Source organism: Elephas maximus, chromosome 4 (genome assembly GCF_024166365.1).
Source record: "Elephas maximus indicus isolate mEleMax1 chromosome 4, mEleMax1 primary haplotype, whole genome shotgun sequence".
NCBI lineage: Eukaryota > Metazoa > Chordata > Mammalia > Proboscidea > Elephantidae > Elephas > Elephas maximus.
The window spans coordinates 116926168-116953286 of record NC_064822.1 but is presented as its reverse complement, the minus strand read 5'-3'; the positions used below and the strand labels follow the sequence as shown (position 1 = coordinate 116953286).

The window sequence follows — 27119 nt, the reverse complement described above, 5'->3', positions numbered from 1 at the left end:
GAGGTCAGCCTCTTTCCTGGCTTCTGCGACACCATGGACAGCTCCCATTAACTAAGGCTCCTCTCCACCCTTGGGGCCTGGGACTGCTATGTCCATTCCTGTCAAATTGGAATTTCATCGCCATTCTCCAAGGGACACTGAAGTTACACTATAGTTCCAGTGCTGGGTGAGTCTTGCGTTGACCTGTCGCTGCTCCTCTTTCCACATCCTGTGTGGAATCTGCCTCCTCTACGCGCCCCCCCCCCCCCCACAACTACTCACATTCTCATTCCCCTCAGATTCAAACCCAAATCCAAAGGAGATCTCTTCTCCCATTCCCCCTTCTGCTCTCACCCTTCTCTGCCAAGTTACTTAAAAGACTTAATTTTTTTTTCATCTGGAAAATGGTGGAAAATAATACTACCTACCTCTTGGGGGTATCGTAAGCATAAAATGAATCTGAAAGTATGTGTAAAGTGGTGAGAACAGCACCTGGCCATGGTAAGTGCTGCATGATTGCACTTAGGATGGCTATTACCAGTATTATTGTGGCTTTCTCAGTTGTGTCCTTACAGGAAGTGACAAGTGCCCTCCCTTCCTGGGACTCGGAGAAAGCAGAGTGAAGGGAAAAGGAAGCCTATGCCCCGTTCTGGCCCTACCTTCCATTCCTGCTTCCTCCACCTCCCAGGTTCAGAGATACCTGCAGAGTAGGAGGATGTGTCTCTTTATTCCTGTGTGGGAGTGGCAGTGACCATTGTACTAATAATTCTGTTCTTCACCCAACCACCCCACCTACACCATCCCACAGGACAGACACAGGAGGGCTGGGCTTCCTCCTTAGGGAACATCTGCCATGTGCCTAGTGGAGCAGAGTCCCACAGTACTTCCTTCATTCTGCTCCCCCTTGCCCATTCCCTCCAGCTACTAAAAAGCTGGGAGTTGGGTGTGTCCCTGGGGCAAAGTCTGAGCCAGAAGGTTATAGGATGTAAAAGCTAGAGATCGAAAAATAGGGATAGATGTGGTGGCACATTGGAGATCCTGACAGCTACTTCCTTGTTGGTATTCATCTTTTTTAAGGTGTTCCAATCTTATGGAGCAACCCCTGCCCCTGTCATCTAACTCACCCCTCCTCCAGTCCCTGCTTCAAAAACAAACCTCGCTGTAGCAATGAGAGGAGAAAAGAGACCTTTGGAAGAACTCTTTCAATGGGTACGGGTGGGCTGGGTGACTGAAATGGGAGCTGTGAGAGGTAGGGCCTGAGAAGGAGAACTGGGGGCAAATAGGTGGTCTGGATCCTGGCCAGGGACCTCAGGGCATGAGGGAGAGTTTTCTGTAGATGGTTGCAGCACAAAGCTTGTTTAGCCTGTTCTCCCCAGCCTTTTCTCCTTCAAGCACAACTGTGCTTGCTCCCTTAGGCACCATGTTCGGGGTGTTTTCCTTACCCTGATGGTTGCAGGCAGATAGTTCTATCCCTCCTTTGCCTTGCCTCCACTGACCCTAACGCAAGGAGCAGGGCTCATTGCCGCTGCAAAAGTTGCAGCCTTGAGCTTGTCCAGAGACCTCGTCTAGGTTGGAGGCTCTCTCTAGAGTCAGGGCTGGGAGAGAGAAGTCTCTTTTAGGTCCTTCTGCCTTTTTCCCATCAGTTACTGGCACCTAAAGCTGAACAGACAGCAGCAAATTCCCACCCCCCCCCCTTACTCCCAGGATCAGTAGCCCTCTGGACATGCCTCTCCTGGAAGATTCCGTGGGGGTGGAGGACCTTGTCCTCTTGGAACCCCTGGTGCAGGAGTCTCTGCTCAAGAACCTCCAGATTCGCTATGAAAAGAAGGAGATTTATGTAAGTGCTGTATGGGTGCTGCTGGCTTTGGGTGTGTGGCCAGAGCACTCGCTTCCTCTCCCTCCCCAACTCTCAGCCTCATACCTCCTCTCCCAGCTTCCTGGCTCATTCCCTTTACCTTCTTCCCTGGCTCCAGACCTATATTGGGAACGTGGTGATTTCATTGAATCCCTACCAACAGCTGCCCATCTATGGCCCGGAGTTCATTGCCAAATACCGGGACTATACCTTCTATGAGCTGAAGCCCCACATGTGAGTAGAGGGCCAAGGGAAGGCTGGTAGGGCGCAGCTTCCTGACTATGAGACATATTAATTTCCTCTCCTTGCCCTGAGGGAGGTTCTCCAACTGTTCCTCCCTTGGCCCTCTGGAGGCCCCTTTTTAGGCTTATTGCTTCTTGCCTCAAACTGGTCCAAGTGAGGAAGGTGTATGAGCTTGGCACTGGGGTTTGAATGAAAGATGGTTTTCTAGACTACCCACATCTCAGTCATTGCCCACCTCCACCCCTGAAGCTATGCATTGGCCAATGTGGCGTACCAGTCACTGAAGGACCGGGACCGAGACCAGTGTATCCTCATCACGGGCGAGAGTGGAGCTGGCAAGACTGGTGAGGCACCCTACCTACTGGGGGAGCCCATGGAGTCCCTTCTGGAAGTCTCCCTTTGTCTCTCCAAGCCAGGCCTAGTCCTGTCCTATCCTCCACCGAAATTCCTTCCCAGCTTTTCTGAACCTGAGGGGTGCGAGGTGCTGAAATGAGGGGTAGTTAAGGAGGGTGCTGGGGGAATAGTCAGCTCTGGAGGGGATCCACGTGAGGATTTCTTTTGGACAGAGGCAAGTAAGCTGGTGATGTCTTATGTGGCAGCTGTCTGTGGGAAAGGGGAGCAGGTGAATTCTGTGAAGGAGCAACTACTTCAGTCAAATCCAGTGCTGGAAGGTGACATTTCTGGTCTCTGCCCTGCCCTCCCCACATCCCCAGAGGGTTAGCCTTAGACCCTCTCCTCCTATGTCCCTACAACCACTGTTTCTGTTTAGCATGAAAAATCTGAGATTGGTGTGATGACTAGGAGACCTTCTTCCTCTCCCTTCTCTAGAGCCCCATCTCTCCCCTCAGTCCCACCTCACATCCCCCCTTCTCATCTCTGCAGCTTTTGGCAATGCCAAGACCATACGCAACAACAACTCTTCTCGATTTGTGAGTGACCATCTCCCCCCACCCCCACCCCCATCCCCGCCCTGGGGAGGAGACTGTGGGGAGTTGAAAGGGTGAAATGCAGCACAGACCCCTTCTGGAGGCTAGGGCTGAGCAAAAAGGAGGAAACAAAGCCTCTGTCTGGTCTCTCTCTGAAGGGAAAATACATGGACATTGAGTTTGACTTCAAGGGATCCCCCCTTGGTGGCGTCATCACAAACTGTACGTGTCTCCCCTGCCCATTCACCACCTCTCTCTTCACTTGCCCTGTGGTGTCCCTTTCTAATAAACTGCTGCTATAGGGAGGAGGAATACTAGACTACCAGGAGATTCTCAACCACTAGGAAGATCAGGGATGAAGGCAGAATTAGGGAAAAGCTGTAGTCTCTCTCAGGCCCTCGGGACATTATTTTCTGATTCTCTGACAGATCTGCTTGAGAAGTCCCGAGTGGTGAAGCAGCTTAAAGGAGAAAGGAACTTCCACATCTTCTATCAGCTGCTGGCTGGGGCAGATGCCCAGCTGCTAAGTAAGTGCCTGCTCCAGACACATGGCAGAGCATCCCCAACCTCCACTTGATCCCCAAAACTTCTGGTCCCATTAGGCCCTCACAGTCCTCTTTCCTTGAGTCCCCCAGACTTGGCTTTGCCTGTATTCCCCACCCTGAACCTTATTCACCCATCATTAGAAACAAATCTCCTGACCCCTGAGCTCTTTTGCCTGTTTCTGGGGGTTTTATTGCCAAGGACAAACCTGCTTGCCTTGTCGCTGCTCTTACTCCTCTGTTCCTTCTGGGTTCCTCTTTCTCCAAGCTGGCTTCAAAAATGGAACAGCCATTTCCATCTGCCATCCTTTCCTACCTTCAGTCTTAAGGGACTTTATCAGTAATTCAGCAGGAAAAAGGGAGGATGCTACAAGTGTTAAAAAACTCTCAATGAGCTCTAGTTGAGGTTGTTCTGGGTCTACATCTGCCTCACCCAGGATCCTGCCACTGATTTCTTCTTCTTAGATAGCTCTATGGAAGTTCCATTAATTCATTAATTTATTCAATTTCTTGAATATCTACTATGATCGGACATTAAAGGAGATGAGTAAGACATGGACCCTGTCATTGAGGAACTTACAGTCTTCTAGGGATGGCAGATATATGAATAGTCACATTGCAGTACAGTGTGATTGGTGCCCATGGACCTGTGCAAGTGGCTATAGGAGCAGGAGGCATGGAGCACCTTGCATTGTCCCATGGGTGAATCCATCCCAGCCCGCCTGGCCTGAATCCTGGACTGGCCCAACGTGGCTCTGGGTGGGAATCACTGCAAGGCCGAGTGGGACTTCAGATCCTATCAGAATTTGCCTCCCAATCCCCCTCTAACTGTTAACACCTTGGGTGTCAGGCCCCCAAGGATCTGTCTCTTGGGTTTCTGTGCCGGACTTGTGCTCATCTCTTTTTTCCCTCCTAGAGATCTCTTTGGCTCAAGAACTCCCACAGCTCTCACCTCCCTCCTGGCGTAATAGTCTTGGTTGTGTTCAATTTGTCTGAATCATAGGCACTAGGATCTTGTTCTGGCTGACTGTCAGAGAAGGCCTTTTCACTTACTGATTTCAGCTGAGTCTGGGCTGAGTCTACCTGGTGTCATCATCTCAGGGCCTCTCTGACTCATTCTCCCTCCAGATACCCCTTCCCTACTAGGCTCCTATCTCAACATTTGTATCACAGGGAAGCTCTAGTTCGAGGGCACTTCTTGTTTCTGAGGTCATTTGTATAACATAATTGACATCCTTCAAGTTCCAGAATCAACCTAATCCTTCCTATGTCAGATGAACAGCTTTGGCTATTCCTTTGATTTATTTATCAAAAAAACCCCAAAAAGTTCCTGGATGCCAGCCAGGTGCCTGAAATATGGAGATGAGAGACATAGTCCCAACACACAAGTGTCTCATTTGTGGGAGAGACAGACACAAACAAAACCTAACCCATGTGACATGGGCTGGCATAGAGATTCACCATGGGGGAACATAAGAGAGCCATTTGTCTCAGCTTCGCAGTGCCAGAGAGAACCTTCCAGAACAGGTGTCAGAGTTGGGGAAGCACTGTACCTGCCACTTTGTTGTTGCTCAGTTAAAAAATAGTGAATGAATGAACCCAGGCCAAGGGTGAGGCATTGAGGCTACCTGTGGATGGGAGATACGTGCTTACCCTTCTCCCATCACTTTTGTTCTCCCAGGAGCACTGAGTCCTGAGGAGGATGGAGGATTTGTATTTGTTTTTATTGTTTAGAGCCCTGAGTACTGGGAGAAGGAGAGAATGAGGCTTTTCTTTCACAAGAGTTAAACAAAAAAAACCCAATATGAGCACTCAAACCCTACATACCACTTAAAAATTTAGTCTATTAATATAGGAAATAATGATCTCAAAACAAAAGGCATAGGGGAAGAACCTAAAACAAAAATGGCTCCTTTGAATAAATGAATGAACCAGCCTAGGGCAAGGGCTGTGCAATATTGAGGCTGGAAGGTTCTAGAGAGTTTGTTCACTAACCTCTTCCCTTCATGTTGGCCCTCCCAGAAGCCCTGAAGCTTGAACAGGAAACAAGCCTTTATGCCTATCTGAACCGGGAGATGTCCAGAGTGGATGGCATGGACGACGCCTCTAACTTCAGGGCTGTGCAGGTGGGTGCCCAGGGAGGAGTAGGCTTGGGCCCTCAGGCCACCCCTTGAACCCAGCTTTGAGAAAGGAGGCTTTGGACTGGCACCACCAGTCCAGCTTCTGATTCTGCTTTTCCCCTAAGAGTGCGATGACTGTGATTGGGTTCTCGGATGAGGAGATTCGACAGGTGCTAGAGGTGACAGCCCTAGTGCTGAAGCTGGGGAATGTGGAGCTGTCGGATGAGTTCCAGGCCAATGGGATACCAGCAAGTGGCATCCGTGATAGGCAAGGTCAGGACCACCCTGCTGGAGCCCCTACCCAGGCAATGAATCTCCTACTGCAGTTCCGACTCTTCCAGCATCTCCAGTTTACTTGAGTTCACCCTAATTCAATTCCACTCAGCCCACTCCTGAGTTCTCCCCCAAACAGGCTCATTGAGAACTCCCAGGGAGGCATATCGGAAAGAGGTTTTGAAGCTTGATAGACCTAGACTCTGGGACCCCTCTGAGTCTCAGTTGATTTTTCTGAAAAAATGAGAATATTTACACCTATTTCAGGAGATTCTCATATTAAAGTAGATAATGCCAGCAAAGTGCCCAGATCTCCCTTCTCTTCACCCACACAGAGATTCCTCCAGAGCCATAATTGGCTGCAATGACTTTCCCCAGTGAGACTCAGGGACACCAATCTCTGACTCAGTTTCATTTATCAGGCCACTTCCCTCCCAAGGTCAGGGGGTAGGGTGGCAGGAAGCCTCCTCTCAGGCCATGTTGCATTTTCTCATCACTCCAGGTGTTCAAGAGATTGGGGAGCTGGTGGGTTTAAGTTCAGAGGAACTAGAGAAAGCTTTGTGTTCAAGAACCGTGGAAACGGCCAAAGAAAAAGTGGTCACTGCATTGAATATCACCCAGGTAAGGGGCCCTATGAGAGGGGGCTTATTTTGAGCCTGTTTGATGGCTGCCCTTGCTGACCAGCTTGGCCCGGCCCTGCAGGCTCAGTACGCTCGCGACGCTCTGGCCAAGAACATCTACAGCCGCCTCTTCAACTGGATAGTGTACCGCATCAACGAGAGTATCAAGGTGAAGAGTCCTTCTCCTTTAACACTCTCCTACTTACCATCCATTTCCTGCCCTGCTCTCTAGCCCCATACCTTGAGTACTGAGATTAACAGAAAGGAGGGTGAAGGGTGGGGTACACTTCCTTTCAATAGTATGTTGTTGTGGAAACATAATTGGCTTCTGAATTAGACAGTCTGGACCCCCTACTGACCAGCTGTGTGGACTTTCAATTCCACAAAGATTTTGAGTTTTCTGTTTCCTGATTTGGAGTGTGGGGCACTAATGCCCATCTGCTTCATAGGGTTTGGTGAGGATCAGATACAATTATATGCATGGTGACCAAATGTCTTAGTTACCTAGTGTTGCTATAACAGAAATACCACAAGTGGATGGCTTTCATAAGACAAAATTTATTCTCTCACATTGTAGGAGTCTAGAGGGCGCTAGCTCCTGGGGAATGCTTTCTCTCTCTGTCGGTTCTAAGGGAAGGTCCTTGTCATCAATCTTCCCCTGGTCTAGGAGCTTCTCAGTGAAGGAACCCTGGGTCTAAAGGACGCACTCCACTTCTGGCACTTCTTTCTTGGTGTCATGATGTCCCTCTCTGCTCGATTTTCTCTTTTATATCTCAAAAGAGATTGACTCAAGATACAACCTAATCCTGTAGATTGAGTCCTGCCTCATTAACATAACTATTTTTAATCTTACCTCATTAACATCATAGATGTTAGAATTTACAACACATAGGATAATCATATCATATCACAAAATGGTGGACAATCACACAACACTGGGAATTATGGCCTAGCCAAGTTGACACAGATTTTTGAGGGACACAATTCAATCCATAACACCATATGACCCAACAATTCCACTCTTAAATATATATACCTAAGACAATTGAAAACACATAACCACATAAAAACTTGTACACGAATGCTCATAGTGGCATTATTCATAATAGCCCCAAAGTGGAAATAACCCAAATGTCCATTAGCAGATGAATGGATAATATATCCATACAATGGAATATTATTCAGCCACAAAAAAGGATTGAAGCACTGATATATGCTATAACACAGATGAACCTTGAAAATATGCTAAATGAAAGTAGCCAGATACAAAAGGCCACATATTATATGATTCCATTTGTATGAAATGCCCAGAATAGGCAAATGCAGAGAGACAGAAAACAGATTAACGGTTGTCAGGGGCTAGGAAAGAGAGAATGGGGGATGACTGCTAGTGGGTACGGGATTTCTTTTGAAAATGTTCTAGTATTAGGTAGTGGTGATCGTTGCACAACTTCATGAATATACTAAAACCCACTGTATTGTCTACTTTCAAAGGGTGAATTTTATGATATGTGAATTACATCTCAATAAATTATGTACATGAAAGTGCCATCTATTTAGAACTCATTGTTAAAGGCAGCAGGGTAGGTGGGATTTGAATCCAGGCTTGGGTAAATGCTTAACCTTCTGAGATTCAATTTTCTTCATCTGTAAAATGGGAATAATCATACCGTATAGGGTTATGATATATATAACTGCCTGGAAGAGATCCATATTTATGCCTATTCCCAAGAAAGGTGATCCAACTGAGTGTGGAAATTATAGAACAATATCATTAATATCACACGCAAGCAAAATTTTGCCGAAGATCATTCAAAAACTGCTGCAGCAGTATATCAACAGGGAACTGCCAGAAATTCAGGCCAGTTTCAGAAGAGGATGTGGAACCAGGGATATCATCGCTGATGTCAGATGGATCCTGGCTGAAAGCAGAGAATACCAGAAGGATGTTTACCTGTGTTTTATTGACTATGCAAAGGCATTCGACTGTGTGGGTCATAACAAACTATGGATAACATTGCGAAGAATGGGAATTCCAGAACACTTAATTGTGCTCATGAGGAACCTTTACATAGATCAAGAGGCAGTTGTTCGGACAGAACAAGGGGATACTGATGGGTTTAAGGTCAGGAAAGGTGTGGCACAGGGTTGTATTCTTTCACCATACCTGTTTAATCTGTATGCTGAACAAATAATCCAAGAAGCTGGACTGTATGAAGAAGAACGGGGCATCAACATTGGAGGAAGACTCATTAACAACCTGCGTTATGCCGATGACAGAACCTTGCTTGCTGAAAGTGAAGAGGACTTGAAGCACTTACTAATAAAGATCAAAGACTACAGCCTTCAGTATGGACTGCACCTCAACATAAAGAAAACAAAAATCCTCACAACTGGACCAATGAGCAACATCGTGATAAACGGAGAAAAGATTGAAGTTGTCAAGGATTTCATTTTACTTGGATCCACAATCAACAGCCATGGAAGCAGCAATCAAGAAATCATAAGACACATTGCATTGGGCAAATCTGCTGCAAAGGACTTCTCCAAAGTGTTGAAGAGCAAAGATGTCACCCTGAAGACTAAGGTGTGCCTGACCCAAGCCATGGTATTTCCAATCGCATCATATGCATGTGAAAGCTGGACAATGAATAAGGAAGACCGAAGAAGAATTGACGCTTTTGAATTGTGGGGTTGGCGAAGAATATCGAAAATACCATGGACTGCCAAAAGAGCGAACAAATCTGTCTTGGAAGAAGTGTGGCCAGAATGCTCCTTAGAGGCAAGGACGGCGAGACTGCGTCTTACACACTTTGGACATGTTGTCAGGAGGGATCAGTCCCTGGAGAAGGGCATCATGCTTGGCAGAGTACAGGGTCAGTGGAAAAGAGGAAGGCCCTCAACGAGGTGGATTGACACAGTGGCTGCAACAATGAGCTCAAGCATAACAACGATTGTAAGGATGGCTCAGGACAGGGCAGTGTTTTGTTCTGTTGTGCATAGGGTTGCTATGAGTTGGAACCGACTTGATGGCACGTAACAACACAACAACAACAACAACATAGGGTTATGATAAGGCTTAATGAAATACGGATATGAATTTTTTTGTAAAATGCTCTACAAATATAAGGGATGGCTAATATCTCAAGAAGATTTTAGTGTCTTTCTACCTCATAAAGAAAAAAAAAAAAACCAAACCAAAAAACCAAACAAGTTGCCGCTGAATTGATTCTGACTCATGGTGACCCCATGTATGTCAGAATAAAACTGTGCTCCATAGGGTTTTCAGTGGCAGAGTTTTTGAGAGTTGATTGTCAGGCCTTTCTTCTGAGGTGCCTCTGGGTGGACTCGAATCACCGATCTTGTGGCTAGCAGCTGAGCATTAACTGTGCCACCCAGGGACCCTCATACCTTGTACCAAGGGAGCACAATTATGAAATCTGTTTGCATCTTCCTTTCCCCCCTTTTCTCCCTCCTTGCTTGTCCTCCAGCAAATGGAGGAGGAAGGAGAATAAAATCACAACAGCTTCTTTTGAGCTTGGTCAAGGTCACCCTAGTTCTGTTCACCTCCTGCTCCAGCCACATGCGCCCCAGAGGGCCTGTCCTCAGCTTGTTGTTTCCTTCCTCTTCAGGTGAGCACTGGGGAGAAGAAGAAGGTAATGGGGGTGCTGGATATCTACGGCTTTGAAATACTACAGGTAAGGGAGCTTCATTCAACCTCAGTACCCTACTTCCCTAGGTTTAGAGATAGACAAAGGAGCCCGCTGGCACAATGGTTATGTGCTCAACTGCTAGCTGAAAGGTTGGTGGTTTGAAACCTCCAGTGGCTCTGCAGGAAAAGAGGCCTGACAATCTGCTCCAGTAAAGATTATAGCCTAGGAAACTCTATGGAGCAGTTCTACTCTGTCGTATAGGGTCGTCACGAGTCGGAATGACTCAAGGGCACACAACAACAGAGGTGAATAGGCTCAAAGGGGGCGATGTGAGAGAGGGGAGGAAGGGTCTTGGGGTGAGCTGCTCTGTCTTTAACCTGTGTACCCTTCCTCAGGATAATAGCTTTGAGCAGTTTGTGATTAACTACTGCAATGAGAAGCTACAGCAGGTGTTCATAGAAATGACCCTGAAAGAGGAACAGGAGGAATATAAGAGAGAGGTAAACGACATCTTCTCCCTGTTTCCTCCTTCTTAAATGACTTCTAAGATATATGCCAGATCTTTCTCCTGATTGCAATTTCCCCTAAGTTGTCCCCAGATGGGAACACAAAGGACAAAAAGTTCCCGTTATAGAGCTGAACGTTTTAGCATTGCCACATAGCCCTAATTCTCTGCTCTCGCCCACCCCTTTCCCGACTCCAGCCTCCCACTCCAGAAGGGCCAGACTGATGTGTGTGCGCGCGTGTGTGCGTGTGTGTGCGCGCGTGTGTGTGTGAAGAGTCCTGACAAGGGGGAAGTGACAGCTGTGCTTGGCCTATGGCAGACTGTGAACCCAATTTGGAAGGGACATTTCTCCTAGGCTTGGCACCCTACCACATCTCTTCCTTTGCCCTTTTCTGACATCTCAAAATCCTTTGTCTACTCTGGGGCCCTGGCAGCTGTGGCCATCGTCTTTTGCAGCACCCTGATTCCCAATTTCCTCACCAGAAGTACCCCATGGCTTAAAATTTCCACACTTCTTCCCAGATTCAGTGAAAACCCTGTTTTCTAAAGCGAGCTGTTAGAAAAACTCTCTGGTTAAACTAATCCACCCCAAAGCATGAATGGCAGAGAGCCTCGCTCATGAAAACCCTCCCAGGCTCTGCCCGTTCTCAGGAGCCTCTTCCGGCAGAATTTTGGACAACGTGGTCACAATATGTAGAATAGTGTTTTCAGTTGTCTTGCGTGTTTTAATTTAAAAAATTTAAATGACCGAATAGATAACACATGCCCGTGCTTCAAAATTCAAAAAGCTTAAAAAGATACATAGTGAGACATCTCCTTCCTATACCCCTGCCCCCTGGTGTCCTAGCTCCCCTCCGCAACCAAGGCAACCAAAGTGCCCCCTTCCAGAGGTGTTTTGTGTATATACAGGCACATCTGTAAATATACATTTTTCTACAAAATTTATACAAATGGCAGTAAATACACTGTTCTCCACATTATTTTCATCACTTAACAAGAGATCTCTCCATATCAGTATATAAAGATCTTTTGTTTTCAGCTACATAGGATTGTAAGGATACCATATTTCATTTAGCAATTTGCGGAAGTTATTTACGGGATGAAGTGGGAGGGCAACTTGACTTAATTCAACCCTGTGAGGGAGGAGGGAAAAAAGGCTTGTGCTCCCCAGACACACCTGGAGATAGCCTTTCCCTAAGGGGTCTGGCTCTTGGGACTGATGTGGGGTCAGAAGCTATCCTGTCTTCAGGGCTAATGCTCAGCAAGTCACTAAAGTAGGGAACAATTTTCTTTGGGTTTTCTCTTCTATACCACGACTGCTTTTTAAGTTTATTTTTTATTATACAATCTCAAAGGTATTATGTAGATCAGTGGTTCTCAAAGCGTGGTCCTGGACCAGCAGCATCAGCATCACCTGGGAATGAACTGTAGATTCCCAGGCTCCACCCTGACCTGCTGAATCAGAAACTCTGGGGAGGGGGCCCAGCAATCTGTGTTTTAACAAGCCCTCCAAGGTGATGGTGATGCAGACTCAAGTTTGGGAAGCACTTATAGTGATCTTTGAACTTATGTCAAATCAGCTTTGTTGTTTGATGATAAATTCTTCCTCATGGGCTCATTTTATAGTTCGTTGCCACAGTAGCCTGACCATTTGCTTTTCCACGTACACATGGATCCTTCTCCACTCCCACAGTGGGACAATGCCTACCCTAGTCCTCACCCAACATATTACACGCCCCTTTCCACCCTGCCCAACCTACAGGGCTCCCCGCATTGTTTTACCCTCCCTTAGAGGTGCTCTGGGTCCTCCCATATGTCTGTCCACCCATCCCACAAATTCTCTACCACTCTTGGAGGGATGGGAATGTAAATAGAAACTACACCAAAGTACTCCTCCAAACTATGGTGCTTTCTGATGTTCTCTTTTGGGGTGGTTGAAAGAGGCGACTGGTCCTGGTGAGGCCATGAAGACTTGTCTTGGACCCACTCCCTGTAATTTGTTAACATCTTCCTCACCAGGGCATACCATGGACAAAGGTGGACTACTTTGATAATAGTATCATCTGTAACCTCATTGAGCATGTGAGTTATCCTTCATTACCTCTGAGACCGCCCCTTCTAGACAGCCTGAACATCCTGCCCTGTTCCGCCCCTTGGTAAAGAAGGCAAAGATTGAGAAGGTTATGGGAGACAGCAGTGAGAGCATGGCCATCTTGGGGACCAGGTCTGGGCTGGGCTGATCTTGTTCCCCTGGCCCAGAATCAGCGAGGCATCCTGGCCATGCTGGATGAGGAGTGCCTGCGGCCTGGGGTGGTCAGTGACTCCACCTTCCTAGCGAAGCTGAACCAGCTCTTCTCCAAGCATGGCCACTATGAGAGCAAAGTCACCCAGAACGCCCAGCGCCAGTATGACCACACCATGGGCCTCAGCTGCTTCCGCATCTGCCACTATGCGGGCAAGGTGATGTGGCAGCCTGGGGGGAAAAGTCTAGGTCCGGGGCACAGACTGAAGGCAATGGGGAGGAGTTGAGGGAGGTGAGAGCTGGGAATATTTCACCATGGGACTGGAGAGGGCCAAGTGCTGGACAAGACCATGGGGCCTCCAAACCGATAGCTACTCCTCTACAGGTGATGTACAATGTGACCGGCTTCATTGACAAAAATAATGACTTACTCTACCGGGACCTGTCCCAGGCCATGTGGAAGGCCCAGCAACCCCTCCTTCAGTCCTTGTTCCCTGAGGGTGATCCCAAGCAGGTGTCTCTGAAACGTCCCCCAACTGCTGGGTCCCAGTTCAAGAATTCTGTGGCCATACTCATGAAGAACTTGTATTCCAAGAACCCCAACTACATCAGGTGACATGCTGGGCACACAGGTGGATGTGTTACATACATGATGGCACATTCAGAGTCCATGCACTATAGAACGTGTCCAAGGGGCCGGGGGGTGAGGGATGTCTCTGGAACAAGGGGATCAGAGGTCCTTTCCTCATGGAAGACAGAGCCAGACAAGGTGCTGAAACTCCTGTAGGAGTGAGACTATCAGACTTTGGTAGCAACAGCAGTGAATGAAATTGGAGGGCCAGCATATCCCCTTCCTCTGAAATTTGCCAAATTAGGGAAATGCATGCAGAATAGGGATGCAGAGACCAGGATGGGTGACACTGGCAGCAAAGGTCTCAGCTCCTGAAGCCCATGCCTCACCCTAACCACCCACCCAGGTGCATTAAGCCCAACGAGCATCAGCAGCGTGGTCAGTTCTCCTCAGAGCTGGTGTCTAGCCAGGCTCTGTACCTGGGGCTGCTGGAGAACGTGCGGGTGCGACGAGCAGGCTATGCCTACCGCCAGGGGTATGGGCCCTTCCTGGAAAGATACCGAATGCTGAGCCGGAGCACCTGGCCTCACTGGAAGGAGGGAGACCGGTAAGGCCCAGTGGGGAGACTGGGGGTCAGGGAAGGCAGTGAAGGAACATCTCTTGGGAAGAGACCAGGAGGGAATGATACGGTACACATCTGCTGAAGCTTGGTGAATGGATATTTGGGGAAATGAATTAAATCATCACTTTTTGGAAGCTCTGAGGTCTGTTTGAGTCCCAAACCCTCCCCCCAGGGTGAAAAGGGCTGGGGGAAGATGGAGAAGGACCCTCTCCTAGGAGATCCCTCTGCAGCTTTCCCCCATCTGCTTCCTGTAGGAAGGGGGTTGAGAAGATCATAGAGGAGCTGAGTGTGGCCTCAGAAGAGGCGGCCTTTGGGAAGACAAAGATCTTCATTAGGAGCCCCAAGACTGTGAGTTGGAGAGAATACTTGTGTTTGGTGGGATGGGAAGGTGGAGGAGTGTGAGGCTGGAGGGGAAGGAAGCATCTATAACCTGGAATGGACCGCGGATGAAGAAGTCTTCTCACTGCAGGGGCTTTATCCCTGAGATCTGAATCCTTGGCTTCCCACCCCTGCCTGAGCTTGGTGCTTGCTTGGCTCCTGAGTGCCTCTACCTGAAGTAGAACTCCTTGAGGGCAGGGGTGGTGTTGCACTCATGCCTGATTTCCCAACACCTAGCACAGTGCCTGGCATAGAGTTAGAGTTCAGCAGATGCTTGTTAAATGAATGAATGAACAAAGGAAGGAAGGAATTAACAAGATGATAGAATAATCCAATAAAATGCAGACTGGAAGCCTCTGGTATTGTGGGCTGTGGGGAGAGAGTGCTGCTCCCCAGCCTCTCTGCCCCATCTCTCCCTCTTCCCAGCTTTTCTACCTGGAAGAGCAGCGGCGCCTTAGACTCCAGCAGCTGGCCACGCTCATCCAGAAGATATACCGAGGCTGGCGCTGCCGCACCAACTACCAGCTGATGCGCAAGAGTCAGATCCTCATCTCCTCCTGGTTTCGGGGCAACATGGTATCAGCCACCCCCAAAGCCCCGTCCCCTTCACTTTAATGGGGACAGTGGGCAGCGGGAGAGGTGGTTCAGGAAGCAGGGGTTAGGTGGGCAGGTCCACAAGGGAGCTTTCTAACAGGCCCAATGTTTTCTGCAGCAAAAGAAGCGCTATGGGAAGATAAAGGCGTCAGTACTGCTGATCCAGGCGTTTGTGAGAGGGTGGAAGGTAATGGGGAAGGGGCCTCCTCCCCACGTGGTTCCTTCCCCCACAGGGCTTCTCCTGGACTGTGCCAGCTGCTGAGGAGCAAGTCCTGGCTGTATCCAGGGCTTAGCCCTGTGCGATGGCACGTCTGTGTGTCTGGCAGTGTGGCTGTGTGTTGGGGGATTCGTATATATGTCTGGTGGGATGCGGGCTCTGCCTTCTGTGTTCAGCGTCCTCCTCACTGCTGGGGTGTTTGACCTTATGCTGTCCACCTCCAGCTACAGTCTCAGCCCTTTCTCTTACTCCCCTCTTTGTGTGACTGAAAGAGAGTAGAATCTCTTCTTCTAGATTCCGTCTATCTTCACATTGGCTCCTTTCCTCTATGCCCCTGCCAGGCCCGCAAGAATTATCGAAAATATTTCCGGTCAGGGGCAGCCCTCACATTGGCAGCTTTCATCTACAAGAGCATAGTAAGTGGTGGGGACTGAGGGTGGGAGCTGGGGAAGAGGAGAGGGACAGGTTTGGAAGAGGAAGATGTGGATTTGAGGCTGCTCAAAGCCTTCCCCCAAGTTCTTCCTTGATCTGCATGTAGTTAAATCCTAGAGAAAAGGGGTGGAGTAGCAGCCTTCAGAGAGCAGCCTCAGTGCTTTGGGGCCCAGGGGTAGAATCAGAGAGCATTTTGGCTTGAGTGGACATTCCAGACAACCTTGGGGCAAGAAGGTGTCCCAGCACACCCAGCATCTGGTCCATGGGTGAATAGGCCCAAGAAGAGGCTGGGGCTGGGTGCTTAACAGTTGAAGGGGCTGAGCCTCATAGATAAGCACGGCAAGGACATATGTAGGGTTAACTAGCCCAACACTAAGAGGTGCATTTTAGGGTTGGGGTGAGAGTGGAAAAATGAGGCAGTGGAGGTTCTGTGGTTGAATTCTCGTCTTCCATGTGGGAGAACTGGGCTTGATTCCTGGCCAGTGTACCTCAAGCACAGCTACCACCTGTCTGTCAGTGGAGGCTTGTGTGTTCCTCTGATACTGAACAGGTTTCAGCAGGGCTTCCAGACTGAGAAGGACTAGGAAGAAAGGCCCTGATGATCTACTTCCAAAAATCAATTAATGAAAACCATATGAATCACAGCAATCTAATCTGCAACTGATCATGGGAATGGTGCAGGACTGGGCAGAGTTTCATTCCACTGTGGGTTGCCATGAGTCAGGGGCTGACTAACAACAAGCAAAACAAAAAAAAAAACCCATTGTCATTGAATTGATTCTGACTCATAGTGACCCTATAGAACAGAGTAGAGCTGCCCTGTAGAGCTTTCAGGGAGTGCTTGGTGGATTTGAACTGCCGACCTTTTGGTTAGCATCCATAGCACTTAACCACTACACTAGCAGGGATTCCTACTAACAACAAGGGTGGAGGAATCATACCTTCCCTCTATGCCCTCTGAAACGGTAGTAGGAGAGTCAGAAGGTAAATCTCAGGAAGGGCCTATCTTAATTCTGTAAGATGTGGATCAGAGTGGGCAGGAAGAAGCCAGGGCCAGGCCTAGAGACATTTGAACTATAAGCAGTTTCCAGTGGGAGGAAATAGAGACAGAGAAGGGTGGTTTCTGGAGACATTCACCAGATAGTGGCAGTGCATCTGAGGAGTGTCAGAAGGAATCCAGACAAGGGAGAGAGCAGCACTTCATTGGCACCTCGGAAAAGGCCAGAGAGGAGGACGAAGAGCAGGAGATCTTGGGCAGAGGGCTGGATTTGAACAGTAGCTGGGGCTCTGATTAACTGTGCTCGTTCAGATACGAGACACATTTGTTTGGAGACTCTCTTTGTTATTGGAGAGGCTGGATCCCTCGGCAGAGTTCTGAAGTGCTGGGTCACTTCCCTGCCACACAGAGCCTTTCCTGTGTCCTTCTCCCCTCCTTCTCAGGGGAGTTGCATCTGCCGGGCCTTTTAGGTTGCCTGGCCTCTTCTCATCCTGGCTCCAGAGTGTCTGCTTCCATGGAGTACGTGCTGTCTGGCTACATACCTGAGACCTGTAATCTGATTTTGCTCTTATCTCCTGACTGGCCCCCTTCTACCTTTCCTTTCACCTCTGTATTATTGGGCAGCTGCTGAATGTCAACTGAGAAGCTGCTGGGTTTAGACCAATATTGCAATAAATCACACCCCCAAAGAAGCATACAGGAGGTCTCTGGGCATGGATTCCCCCAGTGTTTCTGACTATAATAAGTGTCTCTTCTCCTCATTCCACCCTCACACCCCCTGCTCCCACCCAGGCACAGAAATTCCTGTTGGGGCTGAGGAATAGTCTGCCATCCACCAAGGTCTTGGACAACAAGTGGCCAACTGCTCCTTACAAGTATTTCAACACAGCTAACCAGGAGCTGCGACAACTCTTCCACCAATGGAAGGTGAGGGGCACCTGGGGCAGCATCTCCTGGTGGCCAGACACTTCTCCTCTCGTTTGTTCTTTTATTCAGGAAATACTTACTGAGAACCTGTCTGAGACTAGGCCCTGAGCTGTGTGCTGGGCATGCAGCCCTTGTGATGCTTCTAACCAGTTGATTCCACTGGACTCCCCCAGCATCCCCTCAGTTCCTGCCCTTCTCCTCAGTGTTCCTCCAGCTCCTGCCCTCTCCCTGAAGTGACTAGTGCCCATCCTTTTCTATGTCTTTTTTCTGATGTGTCTCCCCTAGTGTCTGTCCTCTCATCCCTGTCCTTCTCCTTCCATATCTCTCAGCTCCTACTCCTTCCTGACAGTGTCCTCCCCAACCCCATCCCCCAGCCCTGCCTATCTCCATCTCCACCTACAACCTTAGCTCCCGCCCTTCCCCCACAACCAGTGCAAGAAATTCCTGGACCAGTTGTCCCCGGAGCAGTTCGAGGTCCTGAGGGAGAAGCTCTTTGCCAGTGAATTGTTCAAGGGCAAGAAGGCATCATACCCCCAGAGGTGAGGGTCTCCCAGACCCTGCACAGCCAGTTTCTACAAGGGCAAAGAGAAGATTCCCTAGGTGGGGCCCTCCCACCCCCATCAGATAAAGCAATGGTCCTCAAACTTTAGTGTGCTTCAGAATCACCTGGAGGTCTTGTTATCACCCGGGTTGCTGTGCCCCCTCTTTAGAGTTTCTGATTCAGCAGGTAGGGTGTGGAGCCTAAGAATTGCCTTTCTTTTTTTGTTTTTTTCTTCTATTTTAATTTTAGTGAAAATATACACAGCAGAACATACACCCATTCATCAATTCCTACATGTACAATTCAATAACATTGGTTATGTTGTTCACATTGTGCCACCATTCTTGATATCTCTACCCATATTGTTTCACCACCATTGACTTAGACTCACTACTCCCTAAACTTTTCATCAATGCTTTAGAGTTACTGTTGACAATTAAAAGAGCGAAATGCTCATGGTAAACTTTCTTTACTAATTTAGCTAAATAGTTGTTTAGTTTAAAAGAAATTGCTTTTCTACTAAGTTCACAGGTGATGCTGATATTACTGGTCAGGGGCCACACTTGGAAAACCACTGAGACAGAGGATCAGTGGAGGATGGAGAGGGGTGTAAGGGGACTAAGAGGGGAACTCTGGGGGAAAAGCACAGGGCCTTGGGGGTCAGTGGTGAGGACCTTGTCTCCACTGTACATCCTCCTGTGTGTCCTCAGTGTCCCCGTACAATTCCGTGGTGACTACATTGGGCTCCAAGGGAACCCCAAACTGCAGAAGCTGAAGGGCGGGGAAGAAGGGCCTGTTCTGATGGCCGAGATTGTGAAGAAGGTCAATCGTGGCAATGGCAAGGTGAAGGCCTGATTTCTCATGTCCTCCCACAGGCTGATCCCCAGTGGTGGGGGCGGCAGCTGGGAACCAGACCGAGAGGGCTGTGTGTGTGCTTTGGGTTTTCGTTTTGCTAAAGCCTCTGGCTCTGAGTGCAGTGGAAGGGGGTTAATCCTTGCCTTTCCGTACCCTTTTCTGTTCCTCCCTAGATGTCCTCTCGGATTCTCCTCCTGACCAAGGGCCATGTGATTCTCACAGACGCCAAGAAGTCCCAGGCCAAGACTGTCATTGGGCTGGACAGTGTGGCTGGGGTATCAGTCACCAGCCTCAGGGATGGACTCTTTTGTTTGCATCTGACCGAGGTAACAAGGCCAGGCTGGGGCAGGGCCTGGGACTGGAGAAGGTGGTAGCATCCTGGGCCGGAAGTGACAGGGACCAGGTCCCTCACGCTGGTCCTGTTCCTTCAACATCTGATGTTCCTTCCCTTTGAGGAAAGTGAATCCCCCCCCTGGTATTTTTCCCTCTTCCTAAGATGTCATCGGTGGGCTCCAAGGGAGACTTCCTGCTGATAAGTGACCATGTGGTTGAACTGCTGACCAAGATGTACCGGGCTGTGCTGGATGCCACACAGAGGCAGCTGCCAGTCACTGTGACTGAGGAGTAAGGCCACAAGCTGGGGGCGAGGGGAGGGCCTGGGGCAGATGACCAAGCTGTTGGTCATTGTGACCGGGAGAATTGATGCAGTCAGAAAGTGGGGCATACCATGTTAGGGCAGGGCTGGAAAGTGTTTCTTAATCCCCCACCAAGATCTCTGGGGGATGTCACGGTACTTGGACTTGCCTCAGGGAGGGGAGAAGTAGCCATCACAAAATTTCTTGGAGGGAAGAATAAGTACCTTACAGAGGATGGGGATTAACTTTATCTTTCTGTCTGTTCCCCTCTCCAGGTTCTCAGTGAGGTTCAAGGAGAGAAGTGTGGCTGTCAAGGTCACCCAGGGCCCTGGGGGTGGTAGGGACAGCAAGCTAAGTTGCAAGAAGAAGGGGAATCATGGCCTGGAGGTGACCGTCAATTGAGGTGGGGGCCTAATGCAGAGACCGCAGCATCTTCCTCCTGGATGAGCACTCACTGTCCCTCCATTCACCTTTTTGGGAGGGTCTCATGTCTAACTCCTCTGATCTTGGGGCTGGGCTTGGAGATTGAAGAACCCTTGAAGAGGGAGCCCTTTCTTCGCCCAAAACGTCCCTGTCCTATCCTCCAAACTTAGTGTCCCCTGACCCTCACCTTTTTGCCCACAAATAAAACATGTGACTTCTGAAAGGTTTGGTCAGTTGGGGAAGGTCCCATGTTCCCTCATCTTCTCACCCACCTGCACTACCCACATACCCCCATTCCCTTTCCCCTCCCCATGCTCCTTGGAGCCAGCTAATGCAGATAATAAGAATGGAAAAGAAGGGAAATTATCTCTGGGCTTCTTGACCGGCTGAGCTCAGTTAAGGTTTGGAGAAGCTGGTGGGGAGGGCAGAGGGGGGAGCTGGGGATGGGGCTCAGGTCGCAGGTGGCCACTGGGCTGATTCATTAAGTGTGTCCCTGGAGGGAAGAAGTGAGGATCCCTGTCTTGGTGGAAGCTGTCTTTGGAAATTTTGCCTGAAAAGAGGCCCAGGGCCGAAAAGCTCACATAAGCTTAAGTGAGCTGGGGAAGGCAGGGTCCCCTGCACCCAGGAGCACCATCACCTCTCATCCCCAAGCTTGGCACCCCCACCTTGCCAGACACCCAAGATGCTGGCTGCTGCCAACAGCTTTTTTAAAAAAATTTTTAATTTAATTTTGTTGTTGTTGGGAATATACACAGCAAACATGCACCAATTCAACAGTTTCTATGGGTACAATTTCGTGGTATTCATTACATTCTTCAAGTCCTGCAACCATTCTCACCTTCCTTATCTGAGTTGTTCTCCCCCTCCCCCCACTAACATTAGCTCACTGCCCCTAAGGTTCCTATCTAATCTTTTGAGTTATGGTTGTCAATTTGATCCCATATAGATAGTACTAAGCGCACAATGTTCAAGGCAGACATTTCTTACTAGTTAAGCTAAATTATTGTTTGGTTTTAAGAAGACTTCAAGGGATATTTTTGGTTTAAGGTTTAAAGATTATCTCAGGGCAATTGTTTCAGGGGTTCATCCAGCCTCCATGGCTCCGGGAAGTCTGGAGTCTGTGAGAATTTGAAATTCTGTTCTGCATTTCCCCACTTTGCCAATAACTATTTGGTAATCACTGTCTGACAGCTGGGGCCTGAAACTGGTGGTACTTGGACAGGGGGAGGCATCCCCACCTGGACTCTCCCATCTCTATGACTCCAACTTTTCCCTGTTGCCTTTTGTAAATTTTCCCTGTGTCATCGTCATTATCTTTTTCTCTGTCTCCAACTGTCTCATACCATCTCATTGTTCCTGCTTCTGTGGGCTCTAATATCAATTCGTAATATTTTGTATAATGCTTTAAATATTTTTCTACCGTCCTTCATATCTGTTTTCTCACACACTCTGTCTTATCCCAGCCTTTCACCTTCCCAGTCTCTACCTTTGGGGAATAAGCAGCTCATGGATTTGCAGTATTTAGATCTGTGCTCTGTGAGAGGTTACAAATGGCTGCCTTCATTTCTGTCTCCAAATGTCTTCCTCCCTTCCCAACCTCTTCCTTCTCTGCCTTGTCCCTGTCTCCTCTGCTGAGCACACAGTGCCTTGAGGCTGGGGTCTCTCCCTGCATCTCAGCCCCCATCAGTAGGCAGCTCACGGCCCCAGGTAATCATGCTGGCGGAGGAGCCTTGATTAACTTCTCTGCTTGCCTGCAGATTAATCTTGCTCTCGGCACACAAGCTCCAAGCCTCTGGCACACCCTGCTCTGAGCTGAGACAGGACCCAGGGAGCCAGCTCTTCCCAGGTGGCTGAGGGGCTCCAGCATGTCTTGGTGGGGGGGGCGGTGTGTACGTGTCCAGACTTCCCCCATTCTTGACAGCCCCCCATCCTTGACTTCTCAGAACCAGGCCGAGAAGATCCTGTCTGGCGGGGGGGCGGTAAGAGGGGCAGGTGACCCTGAGCCTGACCGCCCCCGCTCTCTGCCTCATTTCCTGCTCCCAGGGCCCAAATTGTCGTCACTTTCCCAGTGAAGTGTCTGGTCATTTTCAGAAGCAATTTCAGAAGAATATGCAGCTGCTGCTCCCTACCCTGCTTTCCTTTCCCAGGGCTAAAGGCACTGTCAGTTCTCTGGGCTTGGGTGGGTGGGTAGAAGGCACTGGTCATGCCAACTGAAGTTAGTTCAAGGAAGGAAGAGGCCCCTCTCCCTCTCCTTGACTCTCCCCGCCTCTCCTGTCATGTCCTCTTTCCTGTCTTTGCCTCTCTTCTCCTCTTCTGGGGTGCAGGAGCATCTCTTTTTATCCCCTGCAGCCTTCAGGGACTCAATCTCCCCACCTCTGTTACAGGGCTTGAGGGGGCCTCCATCACCTTTGGGAGAAGCTTGAGCTCTGCTGCCAGCTGCCCCTCCAACTCTCCCCCTCCTCAGCTAGTCCAGCATCCTCAAGGTCTAGGCTGCTTCAGCCCCTGAGGGGCATAAGCTATCCTGGACTCTCCTAACCACCGTTTTGGGCCATGTCAGCATCTCACAGCTCCAACCAGCTCTAGCTCAAGCCTCCAGTCTTGGCACATTTCTTACCCAGTCTCTGAAGGGCTCTTCTAATTCCTTGCTCTGTGGGTTGTCTCTCAGCTGTCTCCTGGCTGCAGGACTTGGCAGGACACAGAAGCTGTAATCCTTCTGTTCTTCACTGGTATCTCCACCCAGCGTCAAATATGGGCCTGGTCCCTCCATCCTGCGCCCCTGCCTAGCACCCCTCCAGTATGTTGAGGAAGTCCACATGAGTGCACCCAAGTTGTACACCTTGGTTGACACGTGCAGGTCATTTCGTGTGCACAGGCATGTGCTAGATCTGCCTCCACATCTGCCACCTAGGGAATGCTGGCTATCCAGGCTCCTCTCAGCACACTGCACAACTTTCCCTGGCCTCATCTCAACTCGTGCCAGTGACAAAGGGGGGGACTGCAGGGGACTACCTGCTAGGGACCTTGGAATACAAGTACCCAGCTCCTCTAGGTCAGGGACAATTTTAGTGTCTGAGATTGGCTCAAATGGAATAGACGTTAAAAAAAAGTGCTCTGTAGAGGCAAAACCTACTTGACATGCCATTTGCATATAATTTATGGCAAAATGAAGCTGGGCCTGCTCACTGCTTCTCTAATTTAGTTTAGCATCAGCTCTTTCAAGTCTTTGCTAATCCTAGAGATCAAGGGGTGATCAGTTCTCCCTGCCATCCTCTTGCTCCCCACTTCCTTGGCTCCTGCCATCCTCTGAAATGCTGCATCATCAAAGGACATTATTCATGGTGGACCTTTGCTGAAGCTCTGCTTCCCTGGTGCCTGGGCTTGGGAGCAGGGATGGATGGGGTGCGGGGGGGTGGGGGGATGTTGATGAAGAGATGGGACCCTGGAGGCTTTGGTCCTCAGCTCTTGATCTAACTTGTTCCTCCTCCAGCACCTCCCCTCCCTCCCTCTTTTCTCCAGCCTACCTTCTTGGGCTTCCTTCTCTGGATGGACGCTGGGGAGGGGAGATGGCTAGGTCCAATTAAGAACAGCACCTAAGCTTCTCAAAGGACTGAACTAGCCATTCCATTTGAATGTAAATCTAAACTGCCTCCCCACTTCTGTCCCTCATTCCACTAACTGCTCCCTGGTCACACAACCCTGTAATTAGCTGGGTAATGGGAAGCTTTTAATGAGTCCCCATTAGCTTCTCACATGTTAAAGAGGTCTTGAGACCCAGCTGCTGGTTTTACTCTGAGGGGACTTCTCTCAGTATGGTCTACGTCCCTGAGAGTGAGGGTGGGGAGGCAAACACTTCAGGACCTACAAGTGCTTCAAAGGCTCTATAAAGGATCCTGTTTTGGGGTGAGATACAAAAAGCTTGGCTCTGCCTTCCTTTTTTGCTTTATAAATACATCTACCTACTCCTTACTTATCAACTATATCATTATCCAACATTTCACATTTACAACAACAGTAAAAAATCTACTAACTAGCTATTTTGTGTATTAACAACATATGTCTGGCAGGAATGAATGCCAAAGTGCGAGGCAAGAGTAACATTGGCTGTAATGGTTAAGGTTATGTGTCAATTTGGCTGGGCCACGATACTCAATGGTTTGGCAGTTACGTAATGGTGTAATCTGGCAGTTATGTAACAACGTAGTCATCCTCCATTTTGTGATTCAATGTGGTCATCTTCCATTTTTGCATAACACTGATTTTCACATAACAACCTACTCTTTGGAACCTAACCATGTTGATAAGTGAGGAGTGGGTGTAAATATTTATTGAGCACCTGTTAATGCCAAACACTATAGGGGTAGGGATACAATAGCAAAAAAAAAAAGAGACCAGACTAAAACCCTTGCCCTCATGATGTTTACATTATAGTGGGGGAATAAAGACAATAAATAAGTAAAATAGTTAGCATGTTACATAATACATGCTATGAAGAACAAAAAGCAAGATAGAGATATGGAGTACTGGAGTGATTTTAATTTTAAATAGTGTGATTAGGGAAGGCCTCAGTGAACAGAAGTCTTTGTAGTAAACACACAACAGAGATAAGACTTTCTTCCCAATCCCAAGTTGTAGAAGAGTACAAGGTCTTAAATCTCCAAGTCTCTTGGAGAGATGGGTCACACACTTCCTCTGGAAGTTAACTATTCTCTTTATATGTCAAAATCCACACCACTGCAGTAAAAAGAACTGGAGATTTGGAGTGAGAAAAACTTGAATTCGAGGCTATTCTCCACTCATGAGTAGCTATGTGTCCTGGAGCAAGTGACTTCACCTTCTGAGCCTCAGTTTCCTCATCTGAAAATAGAAATATTTCCTACCTACATGGCTTGTATGCTTTCACCATACCTATTCAGCCTGTATGCTGAGAAATAAACCTGAGAAGCTGGGCTATATGAAGAAGAAAGTGGCACCAGGATTGGAGGAAGACTCATTAACAACCTGCGTTATGCAGATGACACAACCTTGCTTGCTGAAAGCGAAGAGGACTTGAAGCACTTACGATGAAGATCAAAGACCACAGCCTTCAGTATGGCTTACTCCTCAACATAAAGAAAACAAAAATCCTCATAACTGGACCAATAAGCAACATTACGATAAATGGAGAAAAGATTGAAGTTGTCAAGGATTTCATTTTACTTGGATCCACAGTCAATGCCCATGGAAGCGGCAGTCAAGAAATCAGCGATGTATTGCATTGGGGAAATCTGCTGCAAAAGGCCTCTTTAACGTGTTGAAAAACAAAGATGTCACTTTAAGGGCTAATTTGTGCCTGACCCAAGCCATGGTGTTCTCAATTGCCTCATATGCATATGAAAACTAGGACAATTAATAAGAAAGACCAAAGAAGAATTGATACCTTTGAATTATGGTGTTGGGGAAGAATATTGAATATACTGTGGACTGCCAGAAGAACAAACAAATCTGTCTTGGAAGAACTACAGCCATAATGTTCCTTAGAAGCAAGGATGGTGAGACTTTGTCTCACGTACTTTGGGCATGTTATCAGGAGGGACCAGTCCCTGGAAAAGGACATCATATTTGGCACAGTAGAGGGTCAGAGAAAAAGTGGAAAAGCCTCAGCAGGATGGACTGATACAGTGACTGCAACGATGGTCTCAAGCATAACAATGATTATGGGAATGGTGCAGGACTGGGTGGCGTTTCATTCTGTTGTATGAGTCGGAACTGACTCAAAGGCACCTAACAACAACATGGTGGTGGTGATGAAAATCAAATGGATTGCTCTATGCTGAAGCACTTTGCAGTGTTCAAGCCCTGCACCCTTCTACGCTGGGAATGACTAATCATTCTAAAACATCTTTCACTTTACATCTCCCCTAGTCTTTCAGTCCCTTGTCTCTCTCTGGGTTTTGTCTCTGATCCTGATTCTGACTCTCCCCCTGGGCCTCTCTATCTTGGGTGTGAAATGAGCAGAATAAGCCCCCTCAACAGTGAGGGGCGAACAAGAGGCTTGAAAGGTCAGGCAAGAAGAGTCTTGGGCTGCAGGGAGACAGATTAGACCCGAAAACGTGTAACTGAGGAGAAAGGAAAGGGGCAATTAAGAGATCAATGCAGGGGCAGGGAGCGGGGGTAGGGGAACAGTTCAGCTATCACGTTCTGTTCCTCTCCTCTGGGATTACAGCAGAAGGGATAGAAGTTAGAATTCTGGAAGAATGGAACTAAGTCAGGCTGATTCAGGGTCAAGGAGTGGATGGGGGTGCCGAGAGGAGAGTCCTTAGCACGGAGGAGCAGTGGAGGGAGGCAGACACTGGAGGCTTCTGGGTTCAGTAACAGGGGAGAAGTACTGACCCTCACTTGGTATGAAGAACAGTGTGATGGGGTAGCTCCAGCATCCCACTTGGGGCAGTTGCCATGGGATGGGGGACAGAGGGAGAAGGGAGGACTGGAGGGGATGCTAGAGTCGCCTCCCAAACCTCAGGGTCTCAGCCTGGTCGCCCAGGTGGTGGGAAGTGCAGAGAGATCCCTAGCTAAAATTATTCTGGCCTGGCAGTCAAGCTTGAGGCTTTAAAGGGCAAGGACCTGGTGGATGAACAAGGAGGGGAAAGAGACCCAGGGGTCCATACCTATTGAGCTAGACCTGGCATAGAAAATCTGTGAAAACCACATGCAACATTCTTTTGGAGTGTGCAGCTCAAATGCAGTTGGAAAGTGGGCTGTTGGACAACTTGAGCTTGCTGCTGGGTTTGTGGCTTGCGTGTGTGTGTGCGCGCGCTACAGTCTCCATCCTACCCCCACTCCCCCGCTCCCCCCTCCCCTCCAGCCACCCTGGGATTGGTGACTCTCAGCCCCTCCCCTCAGCTCCCCCAGACCCTCCCAGAGCCTTTATCAGGGAGCTGGGACGGAGTTCCTGCCACATTCCCAGATCCCTTCCACGCCCCTTCTCTCTTC

At 48.7% G+C, this 27119-nt stretch overlaps 1 protein-coding gene across 1 annotated transcript; it reads left to right on the top strand.

Annotated features, from left to right (window-relative positions):
• Positions 1-1702: 1702 nt before the first annotated feature.
• MYO1A (myosin IA) lies at positions 1703-20326 on the top strand. The gene is made up of 27 exons (XM_049881576.1): positions 1703-1816; positions 1953-2068; positions 2327-2421; positions 2644-2748; positions 2960-3006; positions 3162-3225; positions 3432-3530; positions 5568-5671; positions 5791-5938; positions 6441-6559; positions 6641-6727; positions 10191-10256; positions 10607-10711; positions 12736-12798; positions 12976-13176; positions 13344-13570; positions 13936-14136; positions 14406-14499; positions 14956-15105; positions 15242-15310; positions 15682-15756; positions 17562-17696; positions 18129-18235; positions 18948-19080; positions 19266-19418; positions 19589-19716; positions 20003-20326. Exons 1-27 carry the CDS (start codon positions 1703-1705, stop codon positions 20127-20129), a joined length of 3132 nt encoding a protein of 1043 aa, XP_049737533.1. The 3' UTR covers positions 20130-20326.
• Positions 20327-27119: the final 6793 nt, after the last annotated feature.

Coding starts and splice junctions, on each gene's coding strand:
- MYO1A (XM_049881576.1), top strand. CDS start 1,703: ATGCCTCTCCTGGAAGATTCCGTGGGGGTGGAGGACCTTGTCCTCTTG. Junction 3,531..5,567: donor GGCAGATGCCCAGCTGCTAA/GTAAGTGCCTGC, acceptor TGGCCCTCCCAG/AAGCCCTGAAGCTTGAACAG. Junction 10,257..10,606: donor ACGGCTTTGAAATACTACAG/GTAAGGGAGCTT, acceptor ACCCTTCCTCAG/GATAATAGCTTTGAGCAGTT.